This window comes from Nanorana parkeri, unplaced genomic scaffold (genome assembly GCF_000935625.1).
Source record: "Nanorana parkeri isolate BGI_ZX_2015 unplaced genomic scaffold, ASM93562v1 scaffold548, whole genome shotgun sequence".
NCBI lineage: Eukaryota > Metazoa > Chordata > Amphibia > Anura > Dicroglossidae > Nanorana > Nanorana parkeri.
Genome location: NW_017306816.1, coordinates 367,299 through 379,157, shown reverse-complemented (window position 1 = coordinate 379,157; position 11,859 = coordinate 367,299). Strand labels below are relative to the sequence as shown.

Genomic DNA, 11,859 nt, shown 5'->3' with positions numbered 1-11,859 from the left:
TTCTTTCCCACAAGACGCGCCGCTTAGTATTAGTAGCTCAGTGGTAGATTGTCAGGTTAAAGGGCATTACAGAAGTGACCACAGGATAGAATCGGTGCCCAGGGCAATGGCGGAGTCCGTAAGCTCAGACGTCAGGTGACTTGTTTATCAGTAGGGAGCAGCAGGTCAGGCATCCATCCACTTTGGCTAACTCCGAACTGGCTATGGGGATCAACATGTGATCCTTCAGCTTCTCAAAGACCTGCAAAAAGTAAAAGCGGCAGAGTTGGTGATGACCTTAACCAGACATTACCTGTGCTTGTTCTGATTTTATTTAAGGGCCAGTTCACAGCAATTGCGGTGCGTTCCAGAGAGCTAGCTGATGGAACGCACAGAAATCGCACACTAAACTCCCCCCTTCGTTCGGGGGCGTGGCGGTGCATTGAAGTCAATGGTACCGAAGCCACGCCCCCAAAACATTGCCTGCGTTCTGTTCCAGTGCGAACACAAAAAAAAGAGCATGCAGCATTCCACTGAACCGGAATGCAGGCAATGTTTTGCCACGCGTCCGATCGCACTGCGGGCGGGGGGCATGGCGGTGGTGCCATTGACTTCAATGCACTACCACGCCCCCTCCCGCCCCAGAACGAAGGGGGGAGTGTGCGATTGCTGTGTGCTCCAGCAGCTACCACTCTGGAACGCAACGGAATTGGTGTGAACTGGCCCTAAAGCATATCTAAAGACCGTCTTAAATAGGGAAGGGTTAAAGTGAATGTCAGGGCAAAAAAATAGAAAACATATGCAATACATCTCTGCACATCCCCCATGTTTTACCCCTCTATAGACCCTGCAAGTACAGAAAAATACCTGTTGATCTGCTGGATATGTATGAGCAGTGTCAGCCCTGCCCAGTTATCCTTTGCTAAACTACTCAAATCCTCCCCACTCTCCCATCTTCACAACATAGGAACTAATCATTCTGTAGTCCCAAGATAAGAACTGGGAGGACTAATTGGACTCCTTGAGAAAACACAGGAAGTGAGCAGAGGACTGCTCTGGATTTTTTACATTGTTTTTTTGCACTTGTCAAACAAATAGAACAAAACACATTCAATATTATATTTAATGGACCAAAAGGAAGGAAATAAGTTAATTGTTGGGGTTTACGTACCCTCCAAAGGCCCCTGTTACTTGCGTCTCATTAAGAGGATTTCCTTTCACTTCCTGTGCCCTAGACACAATATGGATGTAGAGGAAGTCTCTCCAAAGCGAGGGAAATCCCTCCAGAACAAGTCCCCCATTGGAACACTTCCCCTCCATTCCCTCTGTGGTTAAATTTCCCTTCATTACACTCCCTTTGGCAACATTTCCTAATTAAATCCCCCTGGTGCAGAGAAAGAAGGGAGTAAAAATTTGACATGGCTGCTGATCCTTCTTCACTCTTAAAATTTTAGAAAAAATGGCATTAGATACACACCGCACACGTTACAGCGACATGTTCACCAGCAGGAGCCTTGCACCTCAGGATGGTCCCTGGGGGCGTTCAGGAAATCGAGGACCTTCCTCTTTGAAGGAGGACCACAGCACCCTCATGCACTTTTTTTGTGTGGAGCGCATTTTCACCTTTCACTTTTTTTTGCTCACAGGGGGTTGTATTTATGATGCGCGCACCACAGAGCGGTGTGCAATCTGTAGCCACGATAAATCACTTCTTAACGGCAATTCGCCAGTGACTTTAGCGATTCAAATCGCTGCTAATGGCTGACATCAGCAGTATACTGCTGCTTGAATCCCGCCCACCTGACATGCCCCTAACCTGATGACAGGTGGGCTGTCTCTAATTGAAACCTTGCTGCAGTAGCTGTATTAATACACAATCTACGTTGTAGTAAGCACCCGCTAGATCAGACATTTGACATCTGCTGTATACAGTATGTGAACAATGTTTACTGCTCTAAAACCGAGCTTCTTCTTATATTACCTTGACACTCTCTGGGTATTCCTCGGGTGCTTTGTGTAAGAGGACATGCCCTTTTCCCGGTACGTTCAAGTAAATGCAATTCGCAGCCGCATCATCGGGGACAGTCATCTTATCATAGCGGTGATCGCTCATTTGCTGCATAGTCTGCCAAATAATTACAGGAATATGATATTCAGATCTATGAAGATAATGATATTCTGATCTATGAAGATAATGATATTTATATCTATGAAGATAATGATATTTATATCTATGAAGATAATGATATTCAGATCTATGAAGATAATGATATTCAGATCTATGAAGATAATGATATTTATATCTATGAAGATAATGATATTCAGATCTATGAAGATAATGATATTCAGATCTATGAAGATAATGATATTCAGATCTATGAAGATAATGATATTTATATCTATGAAGATAATGATATTTATATCTATGAAGATAATGATATTCAGATCTATGAAGATAATGATATTTAGATCTATGAAGATAGATCCGTGGGGCGTGCGCGGCCGTATCAGGCCGTTCCCCGGAAGGAGAGGTGCTGCGTGTGATTGTACGCAGCAGCCTGCTCTTCCCTATGGGAGTATGCGGCCGTATGCTCACCTGAACTGCACATCAGTGCGGGTGTCTGTGCTCAGACGCAGACAGGATCCATCCTGTCTGTGCACGAGTATGGACACCTACACCTGCACGGATGTGCAGCTCATGTGAGCTTACGGCTGCATCCCCCCACAGAGAAGAACAGGCTGCTGCGTACAATCACACGCAGCACCTGTCCTTCCCGGGAACGGCCCGTTACGGCCGTGCACTCTGCAGAGATCTGTACTGGCCGACTTTAAGCAGTGTGGATGATGCCTTACAGCAAACTGAAGCGCGCTTTATAAAATCTGTCTGCATTTCTCTGGATGGACTATGGCTCAAGGGTCTTGAGGATGTAGGAGGTTTTAAACTTGACAGACATTTGTCATCTTTTGTCCTAAATATATAACCTTTGCCAAGAGAAATCGTTAGAAATGTTATAGGTAAAAAACGGCACTCGCCCGGTAAAAATACCCATAAAGATAATATCCACCCGACCTTAATCCTAATCTTCAGAGTGGGAAGACAGTACTATAGCAGTGTCTAGCTGTAATATCTGGAACTGCTGTCTTTCCATACATCTACAAAATGTTTTTCTTTTTGTATGTGCACCTGGCGATGAAGAGTTTATCTATAAACTCTTCATCGCCAGGTGGAGGGGAGTGACTACGATACTTAAGATATGTCATTCCTTGCTACAACTAAGGCCCAGTGTTGGGGCTGAACATGTAAGCATTTGTTTGTGTGTTTTGCTGCTTTTATGCCTTTTTGCAAATAAAGTATTGGCTGGACGCATCCCCATTGCGAGTGCCATTTTTTTACCTATTGCTCAGTGAATGCTCTAGCGGAAGCTTTACAAGGCACCGAGGTTCAAGCAGCGGGATTGAAGAGAAGAGGGTAGAGCTGCTCCATGTTTCTTAATTGATGTTAGAAATAATGCATCGCAGTCCTGACACATATCCACATATCGCCGTCTATAACTTCAATGGGTCCTGAAGTGGCCAATGGATGGCGCCACGAAACAAGAACAATAAGGTCACCAGCAATCTTATTGTTTCTTCTGTGCCAAGAGAAGGCTTTTATTAATGATCTCCTTCTATGAATACTGTCTGTCTGGCCAGCTGTCTCTAAATTCAATACATTCTGAGTCAATGATCTGGAGGAAGTATACAGCAGGTAAGGGTCAGCCCAATGTGCTTGTGGTCATTGCCTGTGTAAATACTGAAGCCATTGGATCAACATGAGAGCCGGCAAGTCACGTTTTTAGAAGGAAAGACAAAGGCGGCTTGCTTGTTTCAGCACAGTTTTCCTTTACAGCCCTATGACTATATGATTTATTGGAAAGCGGACATATTGCACTTTGCATGGCGCCTTATAGATAATATTTTCCATTTATCCCCCCGGCTTGCTCTTACTCGAGTGTATCAGCTCCCCAGAGGTCTGGAAAGGCTGCTTAATGTTTTCCAGGTCTATTCACAAATGCTGAAAGATATCAGCAATTTATCTCTCTCCCAGAGCTAGAGTAAGGTTGCAGGCAAATATTTCCATTGCATCTCGCAGATTAACCTTTGCACAATGTTGTCTATAGGAGTCAGGACAGAGAAGGCATTCTGGTGTGCACACTGTACATGTACCAACCACGAGCCCAGAGGTAAGTCTGAACCTTATTACCCATGTTTGTATGGCACCAACATATTATTATTATTATACAAGATGTATATAGCGCCAACAGTTTGCGCAGCGCTTTACAATATATTCCACTGTACAGGACAGACAGGGTGGACTACATCAGCCTCTGTTTATGTGGAGCTTATAGGCTAATGTGTCTACCACAGTCATACAAATACAAATACACGGCAGAGGCCAAAAGTTTCATGAACACCCCCAAAACCTATACATAAAACATGATCAGGAGAGTACTGCCCTGGAGGGCCTGCAAATATGGTGATAAAATTAAAGTTGTACTAAAGACTTACATTTATTAGCAGCATAAGATCTATACAGGTGAGGTGGGCAGAGAACAGTAACTGTAAAGTGCAGAAACACTTATAATTTGCTGGTTTTACAAGCACAGACTAATGGAATTCCTGCACCACTTCCCTGGTCAGGGAGCATGTGCAATTATAACTGCATACTCAATCCACTGATTCCCCTCCTTGGGACTACATGTTCCATGACTCCACCAAGTGCCCCATCCAGGTCCTGTGGCTGTCTGTGCCGCATTCCCTTTCAAGCCCTCTGACTGCCTGTGCTGTGCCCCCTTCAGATCCTCTGGCTGCTTGTGCTGCACCCCCTTTAAGTCCTCTGGTTTCCTGTGCCTAGCCCCCCTTTCATGTCCTCTGGCTGCCTGTGCTTCACCCTACTTCATGTCCTCTGGCTGCCTGTGCTGCACCCTACTTCATATCCTCTGGCTGCCTGTGCTGCACCCTACTTCATGTCCTCTGGCTGCCTGTGCTGCACCCTACTTCATATCCTCTGGCTGCCTGTGCTGCACCCTACTTCATGTCCTCTGGCTGCCTGTGCTGCACCCTACTTCATATCCTCTGGCTGCCTGTGCTGCACCCTACTTCATGTCCTCTGGCTGCCTGTGCTGCACCCTACTTCATGTCATCTGGTTGCCTGTGCCATGTCCTCCTTCAAGTCTTATTAGCTGCTTTTGCCGCACCCCCTCCAAGTCTTCTGGCTGCTTGTGCCGTGCCCCCCTTCAAGTGCTCTGGTTACTTTGCTGTGCTCCTGTTCAAGTCCTATGGCTGCCTTTACGCCTCCTTTAACAATTTTGGCTTGGTCTGAGACCCACTCCAGCCAGTGACTGGACAGTGAAGGAGCAGCAGCACACGGACAATGTCACCCCTCTACTCTCCCCACCAATCAAATATTTTCCTTTTAAGGAAAAGAGCCTTGATTGGCTCATAGTGCTAACCTTGCCTTTACTAGGCTGTGCTGATTAAGCTTTATACTAGTTTAATGTAAAAATACTTTTTTATTGAACACATAACTGGAAAAAAATGTGTTGTTGTTTTTTATTACATCTACCTGGAGTCCAGCTTTAAATACCAGGCCATTTTGTCCTTTACCCAACTCTCCCGGTTTCAGATCCGGCTTGAATTTGATATACAGGATACACACAGTAGAGTGAAACTCTCAGGAATGTTGACAGTGATCTAATACATGCTTTGGCTTCGCATACTGAGATCTAATAATGCCAAAGGGTTTATTTTATGATCTGGATACATGGCACCAGCCTAAGAAGCCACCTTGATTCTGCCCAGAGGCTCCTTCTGGCCAAGAGGTAGGGGTGGGGGGTGATTAAACATTAATCTGGCAAAAGGCACAGAGCCTCTTACGGGTTTAATAGGGGTTACATTATTCCAGATACAGAACATTAAACAGCGTGTGAGGATGAACAGACATCTTCCATTCCGGTTACATTGTTTCACTTGGCATAAAAACACTAATTTCCCTAACAAGACAGGTCATGCCCTGGGGCTTATTTGCAGATATTTTAATAAGGTCAGTCTTTACCTTGAGAGCTTTCTGTGCTGGCTCGCTTGAGCCAATGACGATGAGGTTTGGTCCGGCCATACTGCAAAAACTTTTTAAATGCAAGTTGTCATACACGGGGACTGTGGAAACGGCATAATCCTGCAGAAAGAAATCACAGAAGAGCAGTTACTAAACTTCCTCAAGCAGCTGAGATTACTTAATGACTAAAAGGAATATGGGCTCTTCCTCTCCTCCCTTAAGTTTGAAGGTACAAGCTACAGAGCCACTATCCTCACCCCACTCTCCCTACTTAGTGATTTGCTGACCCAGGCAAGTATGCAAGTAAGGCATTTTAGCTTCACTGGCTGAATACTAGTTTCAAGTCAATGATTAACAATTTAATCAAAACAAGTCAGCAATGTTCCTACCCTAACAAGTTAACTGTATTCATACATAAAGGGATATTTATGATCGGAACCTGGGACAATGCTCCATCCTTTGATATGTACACCCACTGGTGCTCTGGTGCCCAACCTAAGGCCCCTGGGACCCAACAGGAAGTAGCAGGCGTGAGATAAATGGTTTATAAAGGGATTGTAATGGAAGGGATTCCTAACAGATGACGCCCGTCTCCAGTCTCTAACCATACCTATAGCATGTCCTCAGTCTCTATCCCCTACACCAGGTCTTCAGTCTTCAACCACAACTGGAGCATGTCCCCAGTTTATAACTGTCTCCTGCACCATGGCTCCAGTCTCCAACCACACCTGAAGCATGTTCTCAGTCTCTATCTCCTGCACCAGGCCTTTAGTTTCTAACCACACCTGTAACATGTTCTCAGTGTCCGTCTCTTCTGCACCAGGTCTTTCTCCTGTAACCACACCTGTAGCATGTCCTCAGTCTCTATCTTCTGCACCATTTTTCCAACCAAACCTGTAGCATGCTCACAGTCTCTAACTTTCTCCTGCAGCATGTCTCCAGTCCCCACCCATAACTTTAGCATGTTTCCAGTCTCTGTCTCTTTCAGCATGTCTCTAGTCACCACCACAGCTGTAGCAGTAATTGTTTCCTGCATCATTTCTCCAATCTCCTAACACACATGTAGCATGTCTTCAGTCTCTAGAGCTGGCCATACACTGCCAAGTCCTGCTGACTTGGCCAAAACTCAAGCCCTGTCAGTGTCCCTCCATTTGATGAAGGTCAAGCCAATAAGCTGCAGTCACTGTTCAGGTATTCTGACAGCGGCACACTTGCTGCTGCCAGAATACTTTAGCCAGACAGGGAGTCCCATTTAGATGGATGAGGAAAAATTAACACTGCTTGGCAAACCCAACTGTCTCCAGCCCAAATTTCTCCAGTCTCCAACTTCACCTGTAGCATGTCCTCCGTCTATAACTATCTCCTGCACCATGTCTTCAGTCTCCAACCACACCAACGACACCTGTAGCATGTCCTCAGTCTAAAACTGTCTCCTGCAACATGTCTTCAGTCTCCAGCCACACCTTTAGCAGGTCCTCAAACATTAAATATTTCCAGGAGCATGTCTCAAGTCTTCATCCACATCTGTAGCATATTTACAGTATCTGTCTCTCGCAGCATGTCTCCAGTCTGTGCACAGTGTTTAACTGTGCCCTGCCCCATGTCTTTGACTACACCTGTAGCACGCTCTCAGTCTCTTCTTGTCCCCACTCATACCTGTAGTATATTCCCAGGCTTTAACTGTCTCCTGTACCATGTCCTTAATCACACCTATAACATGTCCTCCATGTTTATCTTCTGCATTATGTCTCCAGTCACTAACAACTCATCTAGCATTTCCTCAGTCTCCAACAATACCAGTAGCATAAATTCTCTCCTGCACACACATCTAGTATGTCCTCAATCTATGGCTTCTCTTGCCCTATTTCTCCAGTCTCCAGCTGCATCTTTAGTATATCCCCAGTCCCAACAGTCTTTGTAATCGACTGTTATTTTACATGTTACATGTGCCCCCCTAGGGATGTCATGGCAGCAGTTGAGACCCCCTATATCTAGCAATTTACATTGATCCCCACCCCACTGGTTTAGATCATGTAGGCCAATCTGTATCTTTGTGGTACAGAAGCCATTGATTTACTCAACAACATTTCTAGATAAAACCCTCCCCACTGGAAGCTTTCCCCAATGACAGAGGTAATCCCGACATCCCAGTTGTGGAATGCACACCACCTAGGGGGGTGACTCCGGACAACTCTTTAGAGGGTTGTGCTGGTTAGTTAGAAAAATAAGGTTAAGCCAGGATGTTAGTTTTATGGTAGCTATAAAGTTGGACTTGTCTTTTGCAAAGAATTATCCTTAGGGTGAGGCTAAGGTCAGAGGAGAATTAGCGCAATGGACTGCTAAATTGATCATAAATACAATGCATGTTAGTAACTTGCTGCCAATCAGCTGCTTTTTAGCAATGATCCTTTTCAGTTGTCTGCTTTAACCCAGAATCACAGCTAATGACTAGGAGTGCCTTATCACCACAGCAAAAAGGCATAACTTAACTTGGGGTCTGACCTTAAAGGTATCAGCCAGTATTTCTGCACCTCGCTGATTGGTTCTTTTTGATAAACCGACAAAGAACTCTCGTCCTGGAAAGCAAAACAAATAAACACAATAAAGGTTATTAACTGAATAAAAAGAATATAAAAACAACCAAAACTGCAGTAGCCTCCAAAGCACTGTCTTCTTCTATCCTCTTATTTTTTTTTATTGTGATCAGAAATATCAAACAGTCATGGTACAAGCAAGTATACACAAATACAGTATCTAACATGAAGTCAATTCTGCATAAGAAGAAGAAGCGAGGGGGGAGGGGGAAGGTCTAGGGGACAAGCCCCTGTGAGTCCGAGGAAAGAGTAGTCTGAGCACTTTGCATTGACGACTAGCCATCACACCCATTCTTGGGAGGCAGGGGTGGGGTATCCCATATTGGTATGCCCGATCGTTGCTTAAAAGTGGTGTAGTCATCCCTAAGAATGAGTGGGCTCTACGCTACAGGGGACCTTAAAGGACTGGGCCGGAGTTCTAGCTTTATGTCCAATGCTTTGCACTGATATCAGAGTATGGTATGAAAGAGATCCAATCTGGTGATAGACTCAACAGGGTGATCCAATTTAGGATTAGTGGGGAATTGGGCTAGAAGGGGGGATCAGAGAGGATGGGGGTCGGGAGAGGAGAGGAAGGGGCATGGATGGCTAGGCTATAGTGGAGAAGAGGAGGGGGAAGAGACAAGAGACAGACCTTTCTACATCCATTCCCGCCCGCCCCCTATATATCCTGAGGCATCAAAAATGTGTGTTAGAGGTAGGTAGAGGTTTAGGGGGCAGTAAGAATGGGTAGGGAAAGGGAATAGATCCTCTGGGTTGAAAGAGTCGGGTTTTTACTGAATGAGGGTAACATAAGAGTCCGTGCCCTTGAACAGATGCCAGGCTGTCCAAGTTTTCAGATATTGAGGTGTGGTGTCTCTATCGTAAGCGATTAGTTCTTGCATGTTTGCCACCGCGTCAACCCGTGTTAGCCATTCCCTGATTGTCGGTGGATGTGTCGACTTCCAGTGTCTGGGAATCACGGTTTTGGCTGCATACAGTAGGTGTATTACCAGAGATTGTTTGGTAATATGGTGTGGGGAATTAAAGTGGAACAGGAGGAGGGATCCTGCCGTGAATTCTAGTGTGACACCTGTTATATTCCTTATGAGCGAGTGTATGTCTGACCAGAAGGGTGAGATAAGGGGATGACCACCAGATGTGGAGGATCGTACCAACATCTTGCGAGCATCCCCTTATTTTTTACCTGGTAATCCTACCAGTATCACACGTCCTGTCCCAGGATGACTAGCACCCCCTCCATCTCTTGCGGCCATTTCTGAGTTTGACATGGTACTTCAGATGACTAAAAAGGCTATTTAAAAATTTAAGCAGTGGCAGTATGTCCTGTCAAGTCTTCTCTACAGAGCTCCCTTGCTACCAGTACATCTTGCTACCCCATCTTGTCACCAGTGCATCTTGCTACCAGTACATCTTGCTACTCCATCTTGTCACCAGTGCATCTTACTACCAACCACAGGACATTGCAGCTGGAGATGGTGCGGTCACCCTACAGCCTATGCAGTGACTGGGGCCTGGCCAACAAAAGCACCTAAAGAAAATGACAGGCGAGACAGTTGACATACAGGGTGTATTACAACTGTGCATTAAGCTGGAGTTCTTGAATTAATAGAGTCGCCATGTGAATGATTTTATTGTCTGCTGTATGTTAGCTCAATCTACTCCATTTGCTCTTCCAGATCTTTTAATCATCCGCTTTGAAATGATATACCATGTGTAAAGTAATACGGCCTTATTACCTGTAAACAAAACATCGCCTCCATCCAATGTTGCATTTTCATCTGTCATCTCAACTACATTCAGTTGCAGGTCTTGCAATGCTTTCTTTACAGCTTCTACCTGCAGGAAAAAAATTAATTTGGCATTTAAAAATGTCCTGGTTAAGGGTCTTTTTATTGGTCAAAGTGGACATACGGGCCATGGCTACCATATCTCTATAATATACTTGCCTTGTTGAATCACTGCCCTGGAACAAGCATGAGTATATCATGTGTTGGGATACCTGGCATGAATATGCTTCTTCCACTCTACAGATTCACTAGTCAAGCCAAGATGTCAGCAATTACTCAGGAACATGCACCTTGCAGAACAGAAGTCAACAATGGCTGAAAGGGAACTCCATTTCATGGTTTAGGATATGAACACATTGAGGCTGATTTACTAAAGGAATACTGAGTGAAGATTTACTTCAATTATCCAATCACGTAAATAACAAATCCCTGCTTGTTCATTTCATATGCACATAATTGGGTATTTAAGGTGAACGCAACTTCAGTTTATTGAAAGAAGATTCATAAACTGCATTACGAAAAACTACTTTCATTCAAAACTGAATGTCAATATAAGCAAGGCAAGTCATATATAAAACTCAATTTGTTTTGTAATAGTAGAGCTTGGCCACACCCATAAGCCGCAGGTAGGTTGTGCAACACATTACAGAACCAATAGGGAAGCATGGGAAATGGAAGGAGGTGTAAGCAAGTTTGACTTTTTGAGGAAATGTCCAAATTTGCATTAAGCTTCTGCTGCCTATATCTTTGGGTCAACTGATTCATAGGCAGTTTTCACCGAAGGTAACATTCGGTCATATATTCTTCATCTAAATTCTTATTTTGAAATACCCTAACCTGTGACGGGTTCACTTTAAGGGGAACTTGTACTTTGTCCACAACAGGCAATGTATCAGGCTTACTTAATTAGAGGCCCTGTTAAAGTCAGCACTTCTTCACCCCGCTTATCTTCTTTTGCTCTGTCACCTTGAACTATCCCACACATGCCCAAATGTTGCGCACATTTCTGCCAGGTATTTGGGACCTGGCACAGACCTGCACATGCCCACACATGCCGCTGGTTTCTGGTACCTGGACCCTGTAGAGACTTGTATCATGTGCACACTCACAGGAATCCCCAGCATATGCGTAGACATGCTGTGGTTCTTTGCCAGTTCCCAAATACCTGGGAAAGACTAGTGACATATCTACACACGCAAGGTTCCCGCAGCACAGATGTGCCCTTCAGTAGAACACTGCCTTCTGGGTTGTGTAACATAGACATCCCAGGAGGCAGTGGGAGTCCCTGCATCATTTTTACCTAGGTGAGAATGTAGGAAGTTTTGAGTTGCAACACAAAAAACGATTCTGAAAATGATTAAATGTTCTGCTATTGTGTATGGGGGGGGGGGGGGGGGGGGGG

At 44.8% G+C, this 11,859-nt stretch overlaps 1 protein-coding gene across 2 annotated transcripts in view; it reads right to left on the bottom strand.

Annotated features, from left to right (window-relative positions):
- The window catches only part of DDAH1 (dimethylarginine dimethylaminohydrolase 1), a 73,511-nt gene continuing 61,652 nt past the window's right edge, over positions 1–11,859 (bottom strand). The window contains exons 2-6 of one of the 2 annotated variants that reach the window (XM_018561856.1): positions 10,407–10,499; positions 8,576–8,649; positions 6,074–6,193; positions 1,961–2,104; positions 1–241 (exon numbers count right to left, since the gene is read on the bottom strand). In XM_018561856.1, the coding sequence (XP_018417358.1) occupies positions 125–241; positions 1,961–2,104; positions 6,074–6,193; positions 8,576–8,649; positions 10,407–10,499 (548 nt within the window). In that variant the 3' untranslated portion in view covers positions 1–124. Of the gene's footprint in view, positions 242–1,960; positions 2,105–6,073; positions 6,194–8,575; positions 8,650–10,406; positions 10,507–11,859 lie in introns of both variants that reach the window. The other variant, XM_018561854.1, reaches the window with a different exon arrangement.